The following is a 23,008-nucleotide window of genomic DNA, read 5'->3' as shown; positions in this document are numbered from 1 at the left end:
ACTTGCTTGTCTTGGGCCAGAGCAAAACAAATGTAATGATGTTTCCACTTCCATGTGAAGGTGGCATAATTTAAAACAATGTTGTGCTCTTAAATAAAAAGTTGGAAGTCCAAAGAAATAATTTTGTTACTGGTTATCAATAAACTTGGCTACATCTGCAAACAGTAGCGAACTACAAAGCACAGAATCATAGAAACATGGAATATCCTGAGTGGGAGTGTTTTGTTTCTTGATTCCACAGATGTACCTAATTTCCCCAACTCTGAATCAAGTAGATTTTTTTTTTCTTATTTTTGGTACCTCTGCCTGTTACTAGTTAGAGAAATTCAGGGTTTGTTTCAAGCTTCTTCAGGCCTTTTCACTGAGTCCTCCCATTTGATATACAATGTTAATTAGCCTGAGTTGCCTTTGATAGGTATTGTTCATCTTTGCAATAGAAGCATATTTAAATTATTCAAGACTTGAGAGGGAGATCCTGAGATCCCGAATTACTTTGCTGACCAAAGACAATTTTGGTGGCAATTAATTTATTCCGCATCTTAAAAAAAAAAAAACAAACAGAATGTCATTGATGAAGCATTCACTGTCACGGGAAAAAGCAGGGACTGAAAACAAGCCAGTGTCATTCAGCAGCCAAATAAAAAATGAAACATATTTTTAGCAATGGGTTTAATTTAATGTGAAAAATGCATGTATTTTATGATTGGCTTTTTGCAAATATTAAAATGAATATTATATGTGTTATGTTAGAAAGTAATGCTCTGTTAATTCCCTTAAGTAGTGTGTTAAATACAGTTTTAGGTTATAAAAAATGTTAAAATAGAAACTATGCTATGTAGGATACTTTTTTTGAATAAAGGACTCGCAGTAAAATAGCAGCCACAGGACACCTAAATCTTTCAGAGAAAAAGAATTTATTGCTCTCTTATCAGAAGAAATGAACTTCTTCCCGCCTCGAAGGCGCTGTTAGGATTCAGAGGAAGAAGCTGACACTGACCAGAATCCTGTGTTTGAATGGAATTTATGCATCATGTATGAAGTGTATGAATATGCAACAGGCTGTTGCTTTTAAGGGTTAATCCTCTGTTAACGGGGATCCTTTTTCGGGCTCGTTCTACCCAGAAAAAGGTACCTGGACGTCCGTAACTCTTTGTCTCTATTGTCTCATATTGTCCTAATTCAAATTGTCCAAATTATTATTACTCTAATTGTATTACTATTTTTATAACCATTTTATTACTATTAAACTTTTAAAATTTTAAAACCAAGTGATTGGCGTTTTCCACACTTAACTAACTCCCAGAACAATTCCCGATGGAATGCAGAGGGTTCACTGTCACTGTATTTTCTGATTATATTCCCTGCCGGAGCGGAAGCGCCCACAGCGGCCCGCGCTGGGCCCGCCACGGGCAGGCCGCGCCGCCCCTCACGGAGCCTGCGCTGCCTCCGGCCGGCCCCGAGGAGCCGCTCCTCCCGCGGCCGGCGGGGCGGGACCCTCGGGGCGGGCTGGGCCGGGCCCGGGCTGGGCTGGGCTGGGCCGGCCATGGCGGGCAGCGCGGGCTATGGGGAGCTCAGCCCGGGCTCGCTGCGGCGGCGGCTGCGGAGCGCGGAGGAGGCGCAGCAGCGGCAGGTGGGGCTGGTGCGGCAGCTGCAGGACGAGGTGAGCAGCGGGCGCTGCCCGGCGGCGGGGAGGGGGAGCGGGGCCGCCCGCGCTGCCCGGGGGGACTCGGCGGGAACTCGCGGGGCCTCCCCGGGCGGGCGGCGCCGAGCTCGGAGCTGGGAGGCCCCGGGAGCGCCCGTCCCGCCGCGGCCTCGCTGCCGAGCCCCTCCTGATCTCGGTGCCTGCAGCATCGCCGCTGTTCGGCCCCGTTAGCGGGGTTTGTCCCGGGCAGGAGTTGGGCTGGTTGGCTTGCAGAGCAAGTTTGAAAACTCGTTTCGGTCGCTTCAAGGACCCCCTTGAACAGCCAGATGTTGGCTCGGGGTACGCGGGGCCCGTCGGTCAGGTAGAGCTGCCCGCAGCTGTCCCATGGTTCTGCTTGCTGCCGCTGTCTCAGGTGGGCAGACAGTGCCTGAGGGAAACCCCGCCCCAATTCTGTCCTATTACAGTGAAACTTCCCTGTATTGCAGTGACTTCTTGTGGAGCGTATCAGAATCACTCTTGTACAGAGTCAGAGAAAAGTTAATGTGGGGTGAGTGGAGTCTATAACAAGCTGCTTCTCTCATCTTCATTTTCTGTATCCATTCAGGTACTGCAGTACCAGACCTGGTGTCGAGAGTTGGAGCAGCAAGTGAAAGCTGGAGGGGTGAGTGTGCTGCAGGTTGTGAACTAAAAAGGATGTATCTAATGTTCCCAAATGTAGACCAATAAAAACTCTCTACAATCCAATTTCAAGAAAGTAAATTTTTACTGTCTGAGGGCTTAGAGAAACACTCTGAATTTTCCCATCAGTGTTTTGTCCATTTGTGGTTCTTAGAGCAGCCAGTAGTCCCAGAAAAACAAGTCCAGAAAACCCAGTTGAGGATTTTAATTTTGTGAAAGAGTGCTTCATTGGAGTTACATTTGTCCTGGGTCTCAGGAGAGGACTGTGCTGTGTGTTACATGGTACAGCTGTCCTGGAGAAAGAACCAGTTGAAACAGCTTTTTGGAAGTCTGGTGGTCAACATACAGAACTGGCCCTATGCATTTCTTTCTGCTTCATAGCTAAAGTAAACCTAGAAGCCAAGGGGTGGAAGAATAGGAGAGCACTCCCAGGCTTCAAGTCCAAATCAGCACTTGAAGTCATGAAGCGAGGACACGTAGCAGTGGGAGAGTGAGGAGAGCTACTCACACTAACATCCTTCCCTTCCTCCCTGTAGTCACAACACTGTTACACCTGGAAGAAGCCGTGACCTCCTGAGATACCCAACAAATGGATGGGAAAGTGGTGGATGCTGACAGTGGTGGAAGAAACACTATCATTTGACTAAACCTTTCCTTTCTTCTTAAAGGGATCCCTTCCAGGCAGGTGGAAAGCCACAGCAGACCACAGCCTGGAGAAAGCACTGCTTCAGGTGGAAGAGGAGCAGCACAGGTACAAGGAAGAAGCATTTCTTCATACTTGGTATCCTGGATGCTCATGGAAGTGAGGGAAAACCTGTCGGTGCTACCTGGTCTCCCCAAGGGAAGCGGTTGGGCAAGCTGCTCTGACAGGAGAAAGGTCCACAATCTGCTTTCTGTGGTGCAGTAATAGTGCTGTGTGCTGAGTGGCTCTGCTTTGAGTGGGGAAGTGGGGTGTGTATTCTGGTGAAAGGTCCCTTTCCAGCCAAAATTATTCTGTGGTTCAGTAGGGGAACAACTCTGGACAGTGCTATAGAAAAGTGATACATCCAGTGACCATCAGCATGAAGAGGGGACAAATTGTTACTTGTGAGCGTCATCAGGGTTGAAGGGGAAACCAAAATCATGGATGGAAATTGAAGGCTCAAAGCACAGAGAAGCAAATGAGGTTTTCATCACAGAGAGATCTTAGTTAAGCCTGTAAAGTGCTTTTACTGCCTCTCAGACAACAAAGTCACTGTTAAGGGAGCTGGAAAATCACAGGGGTGCTGGACAGCTGTTGCTCAGTGACCTCATTGTTGTTTCTCTCCCTCTCCAAGGTGTGAGAATCTGGCAGAAGTGAACACTCTCCTGCGGGAGCACCTCGATAAAGCCAGCGAGGTGAATTCTGCCCTCAAGGAAGACGTTGGGAAGCTGACGGTGGATTGGATGAGGGCCCGGGAGGAGCTGGAGCTGAAGGAGAGTGAATGGCGCCGTGAACGGGAGGTGAGGATGGGCACGGGAGTGCCAGAGGGGAGTGAGAATGGGAGTGGGAATGCCTTTTGTTCCTTGTTGGGTACCTGCTGTTGATTCCCCGACTTCTGGGACTCTGGCTGGGCCCTCCCAGGGGGCTCCTCTGTTGGGGGAGACCCTCCTGGAGCAGTCTTGTGTCAGGAAACAGAGACACACTCGCTCTTTTCGGTCTTCAGGTTCTTGTTTATTGTTATCTTATCTGGAGTTTTGCATGCTGTCCACACCAGATCAGTGCACTGGAAAGGCACTGCAAAAATGGCTAACAATATTTTGTTACAAGGTCTTTTAAAGCTAAACTATCCAATTAAGAACGGACACCTGGATTATTTTCCCTTTTAACCCAATAACTGATCCTAAAGAGCTGCAATGGGGACTTTTCCACCCAATTACAAAATGCCACCCAAACCAATGAGGAAGGAGGAAGAAGAAGCCCAGGATGACACCCTGTGCCCTCCATCTTGCTTCTGTCCACTACGTACTAAAAATCCTAAAACCTAAATTTCCCACCTAAGTGATACCACCTACACTACTCTCTACAATCTGCTTCACACCCTAGTAGATTCTAGTCTATTCTGGAGTTTAGGAAACTTTCTCTATGAATGAGGGTCAAAGTCAGTGTTCCCCTGGGGGTCAGGGCACCCCAGAGCATTCAGGGAAATATTCCTGGTGCCCTGGGTTTCCACAGTTCCTGGCATGGAGAACTTGCTGTGTGGAGGCTGTGGCTCTGCTGAGGATGCACTGGTGTTGGACAGGGGTGTGGGAGGGAGTGTCAGCAGAGGGTGCTGGAGGAGATGCCCACCTTCTGTGACTGCAGTGCTTGGTCAAGAAGATAGAGCTGGGCACTGTAGAGCAGTCACAGGAACACCTGTCTCTTTAATAGTTCCTTAATCCTTGTTTTGAGCAATTGAGACCAGAGAGGTCTGCGTGTGTTCGGATTCAAAGTGGCCAACACAGGAACAAGACAGGCCTCTTGTACTGACTGCCTGTTGTAACCTGGCACTGGCCTTGAAGGAGTTTGTGTTCCTCTGCTGTGACTTTGAGGTGGTGAATCACCATCAGCTTGCTGCTGCCACCCACTGCCACGGGAGAAGTGTGGGTGCTCCCCTCTGGGCAGGTGTTCCCTTCTGTGGGCCTCTGTGGTGCCTCTTCAGTCCCTGATGGCCCTGGTGCAGTAGTTACTAAAAGGCAGTGGGTGATGGTGATTCACTCTCTCCTGTCTGAGAGATGCTGCAGTGACAGGGAAGGCTGAATTGGCATTTCTCTTTGTCCTTGCACGTTTAGCTTTATGACAGCTACGTGAGGGGGGAGCACGGCCGCCTGCTGGGGCTGTGGCGGCAGGTGGTGACCTTGCGCCGCCTCTTCCTGGAGATGAAAACGGCCACGGACCGGTGAGTCGGGGCTGGGGCGACATCCCCTGCAGCCAAGTGTGCCTTGCTTGCTTTGGGTCCTGCCTTTTGAACCTCCATGTTGTTGCATTAGGTACAGCAGAGGTGGGATCGCTCCTTTGGCAGTCCGAAGCAATGCCATTCAGCTTTGGGCTGGTCTCAGAGCAGTTGTTGGCTGCTGGTCTTCTGTCAGACATATTTTATGAAAAATCCTTTTATTAGGATCTTTGAAAAGCTGAGAGGTCTCAGAAACAAAATGTAAACAATAATTATCTGCTGCTGTGGAATGCAACAGGTGCATCTTTGATTGGTCTCATGTTGTAGTTTTTAATTAATGGCCCATCACAGTCCAGCTGTCTCAGACTCTCTGGTCAGTCACAAGATTTTATTATCATTCCTTCCTTTCTATTCCTTGCTAGCCTCCTCATGAAACCCTTTCTTTTATTCTTTTAGTATAGTTTTAATATATAGTTTTCTTTTAATATAATATATACCATAAAATAATAAATTAGCCTTCTGATACATGGAGTCAAGATTCTCGTCTCTTCCCTTGTCCTGGGACCCCTGTGAACACCACCACATTCTTCAGGTAAAGCTGAAGGGCTTGGGTCATGAGGACAGCAGAGGCTGTGAGCAGGCAATGACTGTGGTGATGTGTGGGCATGTGAACACAGGCATAGAAATGCATGGACACCTGGGAAGAGACTCACTAAAGCTGTGTATGCAGCATATGGAGTGTTCCCTTTTATGAAATTATAAAAACCTGCCTTTAAAAAATCTTACCAAATTTCTTTTCCCACTGCTCCTAAGAGAAAGATGATTAATGCATATTTTTTTCCTTTTTCATTTCCAGGATACATTTATTCTGGTCAGTTTGTATCCACTTACTCCTCTTCCAGCATTACTGAGAGAAAGAATAGCTTCTCTACCCTGTTACTTCATTTGTCCAATTTGTTTTGTTTAGTTTGATACCTCTTTTTGTGATTGTTTTCTAGTTCTTGGGCTCTCTGAAGTTCTTTTCTCCCAAGAAAAATAGTGTAGCCATATTAATACCTTCTGGTGTCAACATGCACTTTCAAACTCTGGGTTACTGTAAGCCATTTGTCTTAATTATAAGTCTTCCCTATTGTGTAGAGTCTGCCTGACCTGCTGTTTAGTCCTTGTATTGTTTGTGCTTTTGTGTTACAGCATTTCAGGCTGATTCTTACACCACCTTTCTGAAATGTTTTATTATATAGGTATAGTCTTGAGCTTCTCAGCAGTCCAAGTGGGGATAACAGAGCACTCAAGAGCAGAGTATATAAAAGCTGGGGATCTTCGTAAAATTCCTAATATCTAGTAATGATAATTACAGTATTGTTAGTAAGAGTAATTAGAGGTGCTTCAGGCCTTCTAGCCTGTGCCATATCTCACTTCTTATATCAGAAGAAAACAGACTCCACACTTGGCTACCTGGTAAAGTCATTGTTCAGCTGTCGAGATGTGTCCTGGTCCCCAAATGTCATATGAATGACTTGTCCCCAGCAAAGACATCACCTTGCCTGCCAGCTCTTCCTCATGCATGATTGCATGCTTCAGAAGTGAATCAGCTGATAAAGATGGTGGAGTGAACATTGGCTCTTTCTTGGTTCCTCTTCAGAGATTTGTCAGAGCTGAAGGCAGAACAGATGAGGCTTTCTGGATCTATTCTTGTGAACTGCTCTCGCCTGAACTCCTGTGTGCAGCTCAGGGAGTCCATCCCTCTGGGTAAACCTGTCCTGAAGGATCAGGCAGAGCAGCAAGTGGAACCAAAAATAAACCAGACAGCTCAGGAAGTGATAGCCTTACAAGTCAGGTGTGACATGGAGAAGAAAGAGCTTCAGGACAGGTAAAGGTGTTTTAACTTTGCTATTACCAGTATTAACTTTTGTGGCAGCTTCTTGGGTTCACAGATGGGCTGTGCTCACATTTAGAACAGCCCTGCACAGCCCTGTGTCTGTCCTCAGTCAAACTCTTCCCTTCAACAAAAAGGATGGAAAAAAGTATTTGCCTGACAGAAATTCTTCCAAGTAAGACAAGACTGAAAAACAGAGATAGCCTCTGATAGTGCTTTTGCTGTTAAGTGATTCTTGGTAAAAAACTGAATTCAGCATAAAGAGAGTTGTGTTTCTTGTACAGTCCTTTTACTTCTCTGGGCTATGCTGAAGGAATTGAGAGGAATTTGCCCAGGGCCACCACAAGCACTGCAGCACCTCTGTGCTGACAGTTCCTTGCAAGACTGAGTGCAGAGGCCTTTGGGGCAAGAGGTGCCATTGTGCAACACCAAGCCTATTAACCTGTAGAGATGAATGCTGCCTTTGCTGTGTTTCCTGGGTTGAACTTTGCTATGCTATGCTTTGGGGAGCTGCTTGGCTCTTTAACAGGTGCTGGTGTGCAAAGCTTTTGGAATGGCACATAGACCTTCTCTTCTCAGGGTGATGGAGCTCTCAGCCTTGCTTGTACAGTCTCAGAAGCAGAACGAGGAGAAGGAGAAGACCATGAAAACACTTAACGACACAGTGGAGATTCTAGTATGTTTTACCTTTACCTGGGAGACAGCCCAGTGTTTGCTCTTCAGCCTGAACACAGAGGTGTGGCTTCCTCAGGAGAAACAGTGGTAAAGATGCCCAGTGTATGGGAACATCAGGCACCTTGCCAAAATATTCCTTGTGTGTTCAGCAGATGTGGAGTCAGTCCAGATGCAGGCAGTGCCAGAGGAACTGCAGACAGTTCAGGTGTCATCCTCTGAGGGGTGCCACCAGTGCTCTTCTGCCTGTGACTTCAGGTCTCTGGGGATCAGTGTTCCTTGGAACTAACCATTTAATAGCAGTCTATAAAGACTAGCTTTTGGTCTTCCTTGTAGTTTTAGTAGAGAAGAAATGGAATAGATATGGACAGGGATATACTGGAATCACTAGGGCTGAGACTCAGCAGTGTGACTGCTGCTGAGGATGGGAATGCTGCAAATGGGAGCAGCTCTTCCATGCCCATCCTTTCTTTATTCTGTTCTCAGGAATCAAGTTGGATAGAGAAAGAATTTACAGCTTCATTGACTAACAGTGCCAAAGAAGAGAATATTTTCCTTCAAAAGCTCATTAAAAATATCACTGAGGTGAGTACAGACCTGGTACAGGGACCACATCCCTGTAAATTTGATTTTGAAGTATTTGAGGAAGGCAACAGACTGGCCTGAGGATTAGAGATACATGTTGTGTACTATCTGTGTTAACTGCCATTGCCTGTTTAATTTTTAGACCTCTTTTCTGACACAGAACCTGTTCTAACTTGTGAGTTGCTGTGCTGTGACAGTTCAGTGAGCCATTAGACATTTCAGTACCTTTGGCTTCACCACCCCACTAAGGTCTCTCTTGGACTGTGTTTTTGGAGTGTGCTACTTGACATTTGTGTTCCTGTGTTTCTTGGGCAATTCCCTCACCCTCTTTGAGCAATGACTCCGTTGTTCTTCAGATCTTTATGAAAGGTCACTGACTCAGTTGATGCACTTGCCAGCTCTGCTCCTTCCCTCAGTGTTCACTGACCATTATATAATCTCCCCAGAATGACAACTTTCAGGGGTAACCTTAACTTAGCCCTAAAGTTCTCGTAATAGAGAAGGGTTTAGTTGTCAGTGATTGTTCAGGCAGCCTCCAGCCATGTCACACTTGTGAAGAGTAGCTGTATTCAGAAATCCCAGGAGTACGTGTAGCCACAGGAACAAACCTTTGTGGACTGAAGAAACAAGAAAATTGAGTTTTTAATGACGCCAGGGTAAAGTGGGAGGAAAACAAGAACAAGACAAAGAAAACCAAGTAAAATGAGCAAAGACTAACAGCTGGATATGGGCTTTCAGATGGTGCTAGATGACAGTGACAGCATGGTCAGCATTATCTGCACTGGCAGTTCCCAGCATGCAGACTCTGGGCACATCTCAGCTCCAAGGTCTGTTGATACAGGACGTGCCTTTGGACTGGTTCTGGAAGCACTGGCAAGGATGCGAGGGGCAACACGGGTGAGAGCTTTGTGTCTTCCCCAGTGGCCACAGGCTCAGTGCTGAGGCCTTGCTCAGCTCAACACCTTTCCATTTGCTCAGCCACTTGAGGCACTTCTTTGCACCTTCATACTTCTGCACTGCTTTGCTGGTCTTCCCAGCTCTGTGTTCTGCTGCTTTTCTCTCCTTGATGCCCACCCTCTCAGCACAGCTTTTGCCTTCAGGGGAGCTGTCTCTGCTAGCTGTGTCTTCCAGCTCTCTGGAGCCACCTTCCCTGCTCCTTACTGCTCATTTTTGCTCCTTTCCTGCCTGTTCCTGCAGGCCCTGAGAGAAGAGCTTTCTGCTAGGCAGGACTCAAACAAATTCCTGCTGCAGCAGCAGAGGTATCAGGAAGAGAAGTGCAGGGAGGTGCAGCAAAGGCTTGAGCAACTGGAGGAGAAATGCAAGAAGTCCAGCAGCCACCAGCAGCATCTTCAGTCTTTAGTAGAAACACTCAGAAGGTGAGTGTCTCCTTCTCCTGCATTCCAGAAGCAATCTGCTTCCAGGTCTGGGAGGTCAGAGGTGTCCCGGGTGAAGAAATCACCTGCCCACCATCTCTAAGCCTCAGTGTGGCTCTCGAGCATTGGCCTGTCTGGGTTTTTCATGCTCTACTGAGACTCCCAAGGCTGTCTGGGAAATGCAGAGCCATGTTGGAATAGAAGACTCCTTCCTTTTGTCGTGCTGCTTCCCTGAATTCTGTTCTTTGTGTGCCCCTGCCCAGCCACTGCTTCTGGCTGAAGGAAGGCAAAATCCTGCCTTCCTTTCCCTTTGCCTCTGGAGGGTTTCCTTGGGAGGAAAAGAGCAAGGTCTTCCTTAGCCCACTGCCTCCAATCCATCCTGGAGTGCTGAAAATGGCATTGCTGACTCTTCAGGCCTCTTGCTTCTTCTGACTGAGCCTTGTCTCTGCAGTGACTGTGCAAAGTTTGAGAAAACCAGGGAAGAGCTGCAGGAACAGCTTGGATTAAGGGAGCGAGAAGCTTCATGTCTGCGTCAGAGTAACGCTGAGCTGCAGATGAGGGAGGAGTCAGCCCAGGCAGAAAAGGCAGAGCAGCAGGACAGGATGGAGAGAGCACGCCGTGAGCAGGAGCTCCTGTGAGTGTTAAAGCTTTTTCTGGAGCTTGAGGAGGCCCGGTGTGAAGGAACAAATGGTGCCTGCTCCTCTCTTGTGGCATAGACTGTTTTTCTGTAAAAACCTCTTTCCCCGCCTCATAGAGTGAAGGACCTGGCTGCACTTGAGGAAAAACACTCATTACTGCAGAGTGAGTTGGTAGTCCAGAGACAGACACTGGAGAAATTGCAACTTCAGAAGGATCTGCTGAAGCAAGAGAAGGATGAGTTTGCCATGGCTCTGGAGAAGGTATGGACACCTTATTCCTAGGCAGCACTTGTGGGAGTGGGAGCTGTGCCACCAAGATCACCTGAGATGCTGTTTCCGGCAGTAGAAGAGAGGGACACTGTTGTTCTTCTTGGAAAATGATGATCCAACCAGACAGGCTCTTTGGGATCATTGGTCCCCATGATCTTACTGAGAGCTCTGCCCTGGGAATAAGTCAGAGACACCCAGGAGAGGTGGAGTGGCTGCCTGCAGTCCTGGATTTTGCTGCCCTTGTTGTCCCATTGTCCTTTTGCCTCTCCAGGCACAGCGGTCAGTGGCAGAGCTGACAGGGGCTCAGAACAAGCTGAATGCTGAAAGAGCTGATCTGCAGGCTGCAGCAGCAAAGATGAGCAGCATCAATGAAGCTCTTGCATTGGACAAAGTGCAGCTGAACAAATACGTGTGGCAGGTGAGCAGAGTTGCCAGAGATGTGCCAGATGTTTGTCTCCAGCTGCTGCTGCTTCTCAGCCTTCTTATCTTGGCACAGTCTGGCCAGCTGACTGTGGCAGTGTTCCTTTTGTGTCTGAGAATCTTTCATAGTAATTCTTCCTGTACTTTATTTCTTCTATGTTTCTGTGACTCTAGCTGGAGCAAGAGAAGGAAGCTTTGTCTGCTAAAGTGGATGAGATGGAGAGAGCAAAGATCTGTGAGCAGGAGAAGCTGAACTTCTGTGAAAGAGCAAACAAAGAGCTCTGTGCAGAGAAAGCCCGGCTAGAGCAGCTACTGAAGGAAGCAGAGGAGCAACGGGAGGAGCTGTGGCTGGAGCTTAGGACACTGGGAGAGGAGAAAGCAGAAACCCAGGAGAAATTCCATCAGGTGACCTAAAGTATGGTGCATCCATGTGGGCACTGGGCTGCTTGGATGAGGGAAGCTTTACCTGGTGGATTCTGCAGTGGTTTTGTCAAGGGAACATGTGGTGGTGCTCGGGGTCACAAGGCTTTGCTTGCTCCTTTTTGGAAATGTGTGGGTGGCTTGCAGAGCTGTTCCACAGTTCTCGGAGTTATTCTCTGCTTGTACAGAGTCTTTCAGTCCACCTGTCTTTGTTGGCCTCTTTTTTGGCTCTTGATAAGTTGCAAAGAGATAATTGTGTTGTCCATGAATCTGAGTGGGTGGCGAAGAATCAAACTGTGGCAAAAGGATCAAATTCTGTAGCTCTGAATCCTTTTTCTGAAGAAAACCCCAGGTCTGCACATTTCTGTTGATGCTTTTTGTCATGAATTGGAGCATGTCCATAGAAGGGAAGGGAGCTGGGGAAGGGTCTGGAGCACAGGTGTGACCAGGAGCACCTGAGGGAGCTGGGGGGGCTCAGCATGGAGGAAAGGAGGCTCAGGGGGCACCTTCTTGCTCTCTACAACTCCCTGTGACAGGAAACTGCAGCCAGGTGAGGGTCAGGCTCTGCTCCCAGGGAACAAGGGACAGGAGAAGAGGAAACAGCCCCAAGCTGTGGCAGGGGAGGTTTGCATTGGGTGTTAGAGGATAGGTGCAAGATAAGGCTGTGTTTCAGATGGTCTCTGTCAGACAGTCTCAGTTCTGGGGAATGTGGTAGGTTTGGCAAATGCACAGCAGAGGTTTTGCTTTGGCCACATCAGACAGACATCCATCAATCACTGAATGTCTGCTCAGCACAAGAATCATTTCCCTGCCAAGCATCCTCTTGTTGCAGAGAGTTCCTTGGAATATGTGAGGAGGTGACACTTTGATGTGGGTTTTGTTCTAGAACGGGGAAATCCTGTATATTTTCCCTTGATTCAGCAAGCAAATTTGTTTTCCCCAACTTTCCTGAAAATGTCCAGCACTGAAATAGATCCAGATAGCATTTTTCTAGCGAAGCAGCAGTTGTGGAAGATGCAGTGTTTTTGGATGAAAACACAGAGTTTGGAGTAGGGATGTTTGTTGGGAAGGAGCTGTCTGGTCCCAGGCAAGGCAGCAGGGCCTGACACAACACTTCCAAGGTAACAGTGCCAGAGGCTTCTGGCAGGCCAGGCTATCAGAGCTGCATGGGGCAGGTGCTGTGAAACTTTGAGCCCAGAGCACAGGTGCTCCTTGCCCTCTGGCTGCCTGTCAGGTGGCACTGGCTGGCTCTGCACAGGGCTCCCCAGGAAGGGCTCCAGCTGTACCTTGTCCCACTTGCAGGTTTCCCAGAAGCAAGAATCATTGAGCAGAGCTCTGGAGCAGCTGAGCCAGGAATCGTCTGACCAAGGGCATGAACTGGCCCAGGTGGGCAGAGAGAAGGAGCTGCTGGGCCGGGAGAAGGCTGCCCTTGAGACCCGATTGGCAGCCGTGGAGCGCCACCAACATGACCTTTCCAGGCAGCTGGCAGAGACCAGGTAATGGCAGGGAGCCGGCCCTGGGCAGGACAGGGCTGAAGACCTGTAATGATAAAAGTGATAAACACTACACAGAGGTTTACTGTATCCTCTGTGCTTTTCAGATGTAGATTTGGCTGTTGAGGCCAAGTTGGGCTGGGCAGTCTGTGCTAGGCCAGGCCATAAGGAAGGCCTGGGCAGTCCCTCAGAGGCCCTGCTCTGCTCTGGAAATGGCCCAGATGTGCCTTCTCGGGACAAGTTTCCAGGTGACCCATTTTCCATCCTCAGGCGTGGGGATCTTGAGCCACGTTGTCCTGGAATAAGTGGATGTGGGTGTCTGGAGCAAGCAACTCATGTCTGTCCATATTTGCAACTTGTAGGTCAGCAAAGGAGAGCCTGCAATCCAGGCTGTGTGCTGCTCAGCAGCAGATATCACAGCTGGAGATCACCAGGAACCATCTGGAAGCTCAAGTACTCATAATCACACAGGCCAAGGAGGTGATTGAAGGTGAGAACCTCGTGTGCTTTGTTTGTGGTGCTGCCCCTTCCTAGAGAAAGCTGTCTCTGTCCACGGAGCTTCTGAGGAGTGGTGGGGCTGGAGACACTGAAAGGGCCTGCGGTCAGTAAAGTCAGTAAAGAGCGTGACTCTTGCTGTTGGTCTTGTTTTCAGGAGAAGTGAAGTGCCTGCAATGTGAGCTGGAAGCAGAGAGAACTCTCAGGAGGCAGGAACAGGAAGACACAGCTCAACAGCTCCTGCAGGCAGAGCAGCAGCATCAGGAAAGCCTCAGGCTTCAGGGAACTGCTCAGCAACTGGAAATAAAGAAGCTCCTGCAAGACCTGGTAGGGGACAATATGCTTGTGAATTGTCCCAGCCAGCCCTGTGGGTTGGTGTAGCACAAGCAGAGGCTGAGGGTGTGAAAGGGCAGCAATTCTCTGCCAGAGGCCTCCCGCTGCTGGGCTGGGCAGCAGAGCCAGCAGCTGAGACTTGGAGGAGCATGAAGGCCCCCAGGGTGGTGCTGGGACAGTAAATGCAGCCATGGCTTCAGGGAGGGTGTAAGAGGAGATCCAGAGCAGGTTGGGCTGTGCCCACCCAAAGCGTGGCAGCCCAGGGCAGGATCATCCCCGAGTCCCACCTGCCACAGAGCAGATGCCAACGTGGAGCAGATGCCAACGTGGAGCAGATGCCAACAGTGCTGGTGGCTGCAGCCTTGGGAACTCGTTTCCTTTCTTGCTGTGCTCCCATGGTGGACAGAGGGATTAGCTTTGGGCTGGAAGCAAATGGAACAGGCCCCTTGTCCCTGGTCCTTCAGTCCTTGTGACTGGGGCAGCAGAGAGGGGAAGGTGACACCTCCTCTTCTGAGTGCTTGGACTCGGTGCTTGGGAAGGTCTTTGCCAGCAGAAGAGATTCCACAAGTCTGTGAATCCTGCACCTGCTGAGCCTCCTTTTGAATTCCCTGACAGGACACAGTTTCTGGTGTGCAGAAAGCCAGTGCTGTTGTCTTTTCCAGTTGGGGGTTGTGGAAGGGATGGAGCTTCACATCTTTCAGCCATGAGCTTGCCTGGGACTTCATCTTGTAAATTTTTCCTCCCCTCCTCAGGCAAGTGAGCGTGAAAGGCACCGTGCAGAGATGCAGGAGACGCTGGAGCAATGGGAAAAAGAGAAGGCAGAGAGAGAGCAGGAGCACAAGAAGGAGCTGTCTGAGATGAGGCAGAAAGTTGCCACCCTGCTGGTGCAACAAGAAGAGGAACGAACTAGATTGGAAAATGCCAAGCAAGAGGTAATGATTGTGAAAGGAGAGAGAACTGGTGTGATTTTTTGCAAGGCTGGAGCTGTGGGAGATGGCAGGATATGGGGCTGTGTGGAGCATGCCCTCCGTGTCTTCTGCACAAAATTAGGGGAGGTGAAAGCTGAACGGGGCTGTCTTTGGCACCAGGAATGAGCCCTCTCATAGGAAGCCAGGCAGAAACATCAGCTGTCGGCTGAGAGTTTTGTGCTGCTCTTGTGCTCTGTTGTTCCAAGATGTACCTCAGGGTATCTTCACTGTTCTCCTTCTGCTGCCCTTTTGGTGTGTACTGGTAGATGTTCATGGCCAAGGTGAGTTTGTAGGACTTTTCTTTTGTGGGCATGCAGAGGGTGCAGCAAGAATGCTGACAAGAGAACAATCTCTTTAAAGGCTTGCCTGGAGTATTTCTGAACAGCAATGCAGAGATGTCTTCTGGGCTGTGTTTTAAGTCACTTCCTGGGAAGCTGTGTCTCCCCCAGGGCAGGCAGTGGCCCAGGGCAGCAGCAGCCAAGTGCTCTGAGAGCACGTGAGCCCATCAGTCTTTGCCCCTTGCCACGGGGATGTTGCAGGAGGAGTGTGAAGCCCTCTGCTCTTTCCTCCTGTGCAGGTCCTGCTGGAAGAGCAGAAGGAGAAGAGTGCTTTATCAGAGGCACTGCTCCAAACTCAGGGAGAGCTCAGCCGAGCCCGCCAGCAGGTCCAGCAGCTCAGGCAGGAGGTGACAGAGCAGCGAGAGAAGGGGCAGGTAAGTGTGAGTAGGCAGGCAACAGAGGGCAGGGCAGTGACAAGGGCACAAAAGGCAGCTCCTGGGACTGAGGAAGCAAGGGCTGCTTCAGGCCCTGGGAGCACAGAGCCTGGTAAGCTCCAGAGCTCAGCCCCAGGAAGGAAGGCTTGCACTGGAAGCAGAGCTGGGTAGAGAAGCCTTAAGAAGCAGCCGAGGGAATGGGATTTTGAGGCAGCAAGTGGAAAAAGCTGAGCCTGAGGGCAGGTCCCAGGAAGTGGCTCTGCATTTTGTTGCCAGACCATGAAGGCAAATCTGCAAGCTGAGCTGGAGGAAGCTCACAGTGAAGCCCAGGCAGCACAGAGGAGGCACGAGGAAGAGCTGCAAGGCCTCAAAGAGGAAATGAATCTCCTCCTTGAGCAGAGGGAGGCTCTACAAAAGCAGGTGAGTGAAAGGGCAGTGGCACTGCAGTCATGCAGCGAGGGGTCTGTGGCCTTCTTGCTTTTCCATGGCAGAGCAGCAGCTGCTGGGCTGAGCCTTGGGGCTGTCTCGTGCTCTGGGGGCTCCATGGCAGCTGCTCTGAAGGACACTCAGTGCTCTGCTGAATGTCAGCTGCTGCTCTGGACAGCTGGGCTAGTCCTCTGTGCTGTTGGCCAGCAAGCAGCAGCATGGATTCCTGCTGGCCTCTCCTTGCTAGCCTTGCTTTGGCAGGTGTTTTCTCAGGTGCACTGCTTGGTGGTGGGCCACTTAGAGACTGAAACAAGTTGTCCATATCCTTTGTGAATCTGGTGCTCTCAGGACAGGGAGGAGAGGAAAATTCTCCTTTACCTTTGCTCACAGCCTGTGCTGTGGCTGACAGTGACTGTAGCTGTGGCTGTAGCCTCTGACTGCCTTGTTCTGTTTGATTGGAGGTGGCCGAGTTGACATCTCAGCTGGCAGCCTCCCGAGAGTGCCAGGAAAGGACTGTGCAGAGAGCCCAGCAAGATGTGAGGGAGGCCCAGGAAGAGTCCAGGCAGAAGCTGCTGGAGATTGAGCAGATGCAGAAGATGCTGGAGGAGGCAAAAAATCAGAACAAAGAGCTGCAAGTGCATCAGGAGTACTTGGAGAGAGAAAGGAGTCGATTGGAAGAAGTGGCTCAGCAAAATTCAGAATTGCAGGCTTCTGTCAGTGCCCTAGAGAGGGAAAAAGCCAGGTAAATGAAAGCCTGTGGCACTCTGCATTGTGCTGAATGGATTCCCTCTTTGCCATCTTTGCACCTGCCAGGGGCTCTGGCAGCATTTCCTAAGTGGCAGATTCTGAACTCTCTGTGCAGACACGTCTCATTGTCTGGATGTTTTCTTTCGTTTTCTTTTAGGCCTTCAGATAGAGTTTTTCTGTAGACAAAGGCTTTTGTGGTAGCCCTTTCCCTCTAGGGGATATTGTGTTTTTAGGTGGGTGTGTTGACACTGCCCCAGCTGCACTGTAAGGAGCTGGATCCATCCATCAGCTCCACCTTGGGGCCTGTAACTTGAAGCCTTTGGGGTCTGGATCAGCCTGGCATCTGATGCTTTTTGTTGACATAAGACATTTTATACCCATGATTTTTTGTCTAAGCCAGATGAAGGCAATCACAGAAAGGGTAAGTTTGGAAGCACCACAGTGGCTCATCTGGTCCCACCTCCCTGCTCACACAGGGCCATCCCAGAGCACATGGAACAGGGTTGCATCCAGATGGTTCTGGAATGTCTCCAGTGAGGGACACTCCACACCCTCCCTGGGCAGCCTGTTCACGGTCACTGCACAGGAAAGAATTTCTTCCTCCTGTCCAGGTGGAACTTCCTGGGCATCGGTCCCTGCCCGTGGCTCTGGGGCCATCGCTGGGCCCCAGGGAGCAGAGCCTGGGCCCTGCTCTGCCCCTCCTGCACACAGGGACAGCCAGGCCTGAGGCCCCTCTCAGCTGGGGCTCCTCTCCAGGCTGAGCAGCCCCAGCTGCCTCAGCCTTTCCTGGGCACCCAGATGCTCCAGGCCAGTGCTCAGCTCCAGGAGCTCCTGTCCCTGCTGTGCTGAGGAGCCAGAGCTGGACCCAGCACTGCAGATGTGCCTCCCAGGGCTGAGCAGAGGGGCTGGGTCCCCTCCCTGAGCTGCTGCCAACGCTGTTCCCAGTGTTTTCCAAATCCCAGGAGCCTCCTTGGCCACAAGGACCCACTGCTGGCTTGTGGAGAGTTCCTTGTCCTCCAGGACCCCCAGGTCCTTCTCCACAAAGCTGCTCCCCAGCAGGTTGGCCCCAGCCTGTGCAGGTGCCTGGGGCTGTTCCTTGCTGTATTTCAGAAGGTTCCTCTCTGCCTGCTGAGATCCCTCTGAGGGGATGCACAGTGACCCTCATGGGCAGGCATTGCCCACCTCATCCAAGCCATTGATGGGCAAGTTCAACAACTTTGGGCCCAGGAGTGAACTCTGAGGGACACCACTAATGACAGGCCTCCAGTGAGACCCTGTGCCACTAATTACAACCCTCTGGCTTCTGCTGTTCAGCCAGTACTCAGTCCAGCCCATTGTCCACTCCTCCAGCCCCTGCTGCCTGAGTTTCCCAAGGAGGATGTTGTCAGTGACTGTGTCAAGAACCTTGCTGATATCTAGGTAAACAATATCCACTGCTCTCCCTTTGTCCACCCACGTACATGTTTCATTGTAGAAGGCAACCAGGTTGGTCAGGCATGACTTATCTTTAGTGAATCCATGCTGACCATTCCTGATCATCTGCTTGTCCTTCCATGTGGGAAAGAGGACATCTCCAGCATGAGGTACTCCATCACCTGTCCAGGGATTGAGGTGATTCTGACAGGCCCATAATGCCCTGGGTCCTCCTCCACGCCCTCTCTGAAGACCAGAACGATGTTTGCTTTCTTCCAGTCCCCAGGCACCTCCTTATCTCCATGACCTTTCCAAGATAATGGGGAGTGGCCTCACTCTGGTGTCCACGAGCTCCCTCAGCACTCATGGTCACATCTGTCAGGGCCTGAGGACTGGTGGATGTTGAGTTTGCCCAGGCATTCAGTAACCCAGTTCTCCTTGAAAGCAAAGTCTTGCTAAGGGATAGTCTTCCTTCCAACATTCCTTCAGCCTGGTCTCCTGGGCCAGAGATCCCTGAGGGCTGGTCTTGTCCAGTACAGACCAATGCAAATAAAGGCACACAGGAACTCTGCTTCTCTGCATCCTCTGTTACCAGGGTCTCCCCTCCATTTAGGAACAGACAGAGACATCATCCTTGGTTTTCCTTTTGTTGCTGATGTATTTTAAAAAGCCCTTCTTGATAAGGACATCAAGATTTAATTCCAAGGTGGTCCTTGGTCTGTGTCTCATTTCTACTTACTCCAACACTGTCTCTATGTTCATTCCAAGTGGCCTGAGCCTGCTTCCATCTCCTGTGTATGTCCTGCTTGCACTTGAGGAATGACCGAAGTTCTTTGCTTATCCACTCAGGTCTCTTGCTCCCTTTGCCCAGTTTCTTGCTCACTAGGATGCATTGTTGTTGAGCCTGGAGGAAGTGATCCTTGAATATCAGCTTGGACCCCTTTACCCTGCAGGGCCTGTTCCCATGTGCTTCTTTCAAGAAGGTCCCTGAAGAGGCTAAAGTTAGCTCTCATGAGGTCTGTGGTTGTAATCTTGCTGCCCTGCTTTTTCCTCACCCCCAGCTGAACTCCACAGTCTCACTCATAGGCAGTGCAGCCAAGGCTGACCTCAGGCTTCACATCTCCAGCGAGGCCTTCCCTGATGCTTAGGGTAAGGTTGAGCAGCATGCTGTTCCTTGTGGGATCCTCTACTGCCTGTGGCAGCAAGTTGTCATCAGTGCTTTCCAGGAACATCCTGCACTGTGTGCCTTCTCCAGCTGATGGCAGGGAAGCTAAAGTCCCCCACAAGAACCAGGGCCTGTGACTTTGAGATTGCTTTATGTTCCCTGTAGAAAGCCTCATCTACTTCTCCCCCTGTTCTGGTGGCCTCTAGCAAACACCCACAGCAATGTCACCCTTACTTGTCTGTCCTTTTATTCTGACCCATAAGCTCTGGACTCACTCATCATCTACCCCAGACAAAGCTTGACACATTCCAAGTGTTGCCTCGCATAGTGGTCAACTCCACCACCCCCTCTGAGGCACCCAAGGATATGAATGTCTCTCATGGCCATCTGTTGCCTTGTTCTACAGGCTGACTCTGTCTCTGGAAGAAAAGGATCTGAGCCTCAGAACCCTGGAAGAAAACAACCTGGCCCAGATCAGTCAGGTGTCTCAGCTTCGTTCTGCCCTTACCCAGGCCGAGGAGCTCCACTCAGAGCACAGAAGAGAAGTGCAGGAGCTCAACACACAGGTAAGCTGTGCAGTGGCATCCTCTTCTCCAGGGACACACAACAGCACCTTTGCCTTGGAGGCCCCAACCTCTTTCCCCTCCCAGCAGCGTCCACAGCTGCCGTGTTCTGCCCGGGGCTGCTGCTGCACCCTGAGCCTGAGGCTGGATCTGGTGTCAGCTGCAGAAGTTTTCCCCCATCCTCTCCCAGGTCCCAGCAGGAAATGTGGGAGGAGAAGCTGCAGCAGACTCCTCTGGAGCTTCTCTGTCCCTCTGTTAGCAGTGTTGTCCCAGACAGAGTTGGTGCCTGTACCGGGCTCTGAGCAATGTGGGGACACAGAGGTGGCTGTGGCAGGCTGGGCAGGGCACTTCCAGCACAGCCAGTTCAGCCGCTGTTCAGAGCTGCAGCCCAAGGATGCCCATTGCCTCCCTTTCCCTGCTTTCTCTCCATTTGTCTGCATTGCAATCCTTGCTTCTGTGCCTTCTGGTTTTGGCATGATTTTGGCCTGGAATAATTTCTCCTTTGTTGCTCTCCCTGTGGCCCACTCTGCTGCCTCATGAGCAGCCCTGTCCCTGAGGCTGTGTGCATCCATCTTCCAGATCCAGGCCCTGCAGGATGCAGTGGTGCAGATGGAGGCTTCCCAGGCAACTCGGCAGAAGCAGCTGCTGAAGGAGCTGGAGGAGTCCCAGGCAGGAGAACGCTCTTTGAGGGACTCTGTGCACGTGCTGGAGGCTGAGGTGTCTGATCTGCGTGTGAAGCTACAGAGCTCTGATGACAGAGCAGAGGCCTTGGCCAAACAGTATCAAGAGGCCAGTGGTGCCCACCAGGAAACTCAATCCCAGCTGGACAAACTGCTCTTAGCTCTCCACCACATGATCAGGGACAGCAGGGACTTGGTCGCTTGGAGCTCAGGTAAGTGTGGGAGGCTGGGTGAGCAATTGGAGTGAGGGGTGTTCCTGGTCACCCTGGTATCACACACTCACCCTGTCAGTTTAGGCTGACTCAGGCCTTGGGATGTCTTGACAGCTTGACTTCCCTGCAGAGACACAAGTCCATGTTTGTATGTAGAGAAATGATCAGAGTCAGGAGGGAGAAGGGACCAAGTGCTGTCAAGCCCAGGGCCCATGCAGTTGTCTCTGGGGCGGTGCTGACGTTAGTGGTTGTCAGAATAATGTCAGCCTGTGACATCCTGCTGCAAGGCGAGCTCTAGGACAATGACCAAGGCACCTCCTCCTAGGTAGAGAGGCCTTGTTTGTTGGAGACCACTGGATTAAATCTTGAAACAGAATATCTTCTCTTTTCAGAAGAGGATCATGTCATGGGCCTAACTGCTTCTCAGGCCAGGGATGTCTCCACAGAGCTCACAGTGGACAGAGTGGCAGCAGCTCTGCAAGACCTGCAGCAGCACCTGGAGCATTCCCAGAAAGATCTGGTAATGTGTGCCCAGTGCACCCAGAAATCCTGTGTTGCTGTTGGGCTGCTGCACAAGCACTGTGCCAAGGCCAGGATGGGTGTCAGTCCTTGTAGGGGGGTTGGTTCACTGGCATGGGGAGCAAGGAGGATCACAATCACATCCACCAGTACTGCCTAGCTGCCCTCTCCCACATGGGCTATTTCTTCTTTAGTGTTTGTAGCCCTTTGTCTCCTGCCAGCAGTGGCAATGACAGGTGATTCTGCTCTGCTTGTCCCTTCCAGAATGATGCAAGGAACAGGATACAGGCCTTGGAGCTGGAGCTGGGCATGCGGCAGGATCAGATGGACAATCTCAGAGCCAGCAATCAGGAGCTGCAGATACAGTTGGATGAAAGTCGGGCAGGTACAGCTTCTCCTCTCCCACCCACTGTCCCATGCTGTCTCACCCGTGGGGGTTTCACTGTTGCATCGCAGAGGAAAAGTGCCCAGAGATGGCCGAGGAGAAAAACAGCCAGCAGGAGATTACTCCATCCAAGTGCCAGTGAAAGCATTCTCCTGAGAAACATGCTGTGGCTGGCACTGCCATCTGGCTGTGCTAGGGCTGATCCCGTACACAGCTGGTGCCTCTCAGTTGCCGTGTCTGTGCTAAGGAGCTGTAGCTGGATGCCTCAGCTCCATCCCCCCAAACTCCAGGCCCTGCCAGAGTCTCCAGGCTCTTGGCCTCCCTGGAGCAGGGCTGCACAGGCATCCCCTCTCCTTTGTCTCTCTTGGCTTTCTCACTCTGCACAAGGCCAAGAGCAAACACAGGTTCGTGTTCCTCTGAACCTTGCCCCTTTCATTCCTGCCTTTTTCTCTGCCTGGAATTTTCCTTCATTTCTGTCAGCTTCGGAGTCTTTGTGGGCTTAGGGCCTGGCAAACACAGGCAGGTAGAGAACACAGTGCTGTTGTCTCTGCAGGATGCACATCAGTTTAACTTGAATTTTCTTTTCCTCTCCTCCTTCCCCTTCCCTCCTGCAGCAATGTTGAAGGCAGAACACCAGAAGACCTCTCTAGAAATTGCCTTGAAGGAAGAGACCATTACCCTGAAGGAAGAGGCTGTGGTTCTCCATCAGGAGGTGGCATCTCTGAAGAAGAAATTGGAAAAGCTGGAGAAGGAAAGGAATGATGTGCTGGTGAGATTGGCAGATGCCACAAAGTGCCATTTCCTGGCTATGTTTGGACCTTGTGTTCATAGTTCTGACAAACACCTTTTCTCAGTTTAATTTTCCAGTTGCATTCTTCTGAATAAGGAGGAGAAGATGTTGTAGTCATGGCAAAGCCAGTTAATGCTGAGGCTGCTGATTTTCCTCCATGCTGGGCTTCTGTGCCCTAGAACCTTTAGTTCTCAATGTCCTCAGTGTCCCCATTGACATTGCATGGTTTGGGGAATTCCTGGTTTCCAATCCCATGTTCAGATTTCTAAATATCTGGATCTGGAAGGAGGGGGGAGAGTCCCAAGTTTGCTGTTAATAGAAAGGTGTTTGTCCTTGGCCATTGGAGAGCAGCCAGTGGAGAGAGAGGAGAGGAAAGGCAAGTGCTGATCCCCAGCAGGACGTGTGCCTGCAAGGGGAGAACTCGTCCTGAGTGGCAGCAGAGAATGACAGACTGATGTGGCCATTGCTGCTGCCAGAGAGGGCAGTGGGGCTCTGGGGGATGGAGCCATGGAAACTCTACACAGGAGAGGTGGGAAACCACTGCTGTCAGCCCAAGGGCAGGGAATGAAAGGCTGGGGCTGTTTGCTCTTCCCTTCCTCCCTGATGGAGAGCACATCCTCGTGGCACTGCCTGAATCCTGCT

The 23,008-nt window shown here is 50.7% G+C and overlaps 1 protein-coding gene across 1 annotated transcript in view; it reads left to right on the top strand.

The window, feature by feature from the left end:
• The first annotated feature begins 1,543 nt into the window (after positions 1–1,543).
• Positions 1,544–23,008, top strand: part of LOC128935830 (centrosome-associated protein CEP250-like) — a 28,499-nt gene continuing 7,034 nt past the window's right edge. Inside the window, exons 1-26 of the mRNA XM_054274386.1 lie at positions 1,544–1,660; positions 2,247–2,303; positions 2,989–3,071; positions 3,637–3,802; positions 5,111–5,217; positions 6,854–7,081; positions 7,667–7,763; positions 8,246–8,344; positions 9,083–9,241; positions 9,542–9,720; positions 10,169–10,351; positions 10,472–10,616; positions 10,897–11,043; positions 11,220–11,450; positions 12,768–12,961; positions 13,321–13,448; positions 13,611–13,780; positions 14,539–14,718; positions 15,332–15,466; positions 15,743–15,886; positions 16,354–16,634; positions 19,624–19,783; positions 20,360–20,672; positions 21,065–21,192; positions 21,456–21,576; positions 22,191–22,345. Coding sequence (XP_054130361.1) covers positions 1,544–1,660; positions 2,247–2,303; positions 2,989–3,071; positions 3,637–3,802; positions 5,111–5,217; positions 6,854–7,081; positions 7,667–7,763; positions 8,246–8,344; positions 9,083–9,241; positions 9,542–9,720; positions 10,169–10,351; positions 10,472–10,616; positions 10,897–11,043; positions 11,220–11,450; positions 12,768–12,961; positions 13,321–13,448; positions 13,611–13,780; positions 14,539–14,718; positions 15,332–15,466; positions 15,743–15,886; positions 16,354–16,634; positions 19,624–19,783; positions 20,360–20,672; positions 21,065–21,192; positions 21,456–21,576; positions 22,191–22,345 — 4,107 coding nt within the window. The remainder of the gene's footprint in view (positions 1,661–2,246; positions 2,304–2,988; positions 3,072–3,636; positions 3,803–5,110; positions 5,218–6,853; positions 7,082–7,666; positions 7,764–8,245; positions 8,345–9,082; positions 9,242–9,541; positions 9,721–10,168; positions 10,352–10,471; positions 10,617–10,896; positions 11,044–11,219; positions 11,451–12,767; positions 12,962–13,320; positions 13,449–13,610; positions 13,781–14,538; positions 14,719–15,331; positions 15,467–15,742; positions 15,887–16,353; positions 16,635–19,623; positions 19,784–20,359; positions 20,673–21,064; positions 21,193–21,455; positions 21,577–22,190; positions 22,346–23,008) is intronic.

The sequence above is a fragment of the Melozone crissalis genome, unplaced genomic scaffold (assembly GCF_028551555.1).
Source record: "Melozone crissalis strain CALT ecotype California unplaced genomic scaffold, PUWL_Pcris_2 ptg000017l_1, whole genome shotgun sequence".
Classification (NCBI taxonomy): Eukaryota; Metazoa; Chordata; class Aves; order Passeriformes; family Passerellidae; genus Melozone; species Melozone crissalis.
The sequence above is the reverse complement of the archived record's forward strand: the minus strand, read 5'-3'. Positions and strand labels throughout refer to the sequence as shown.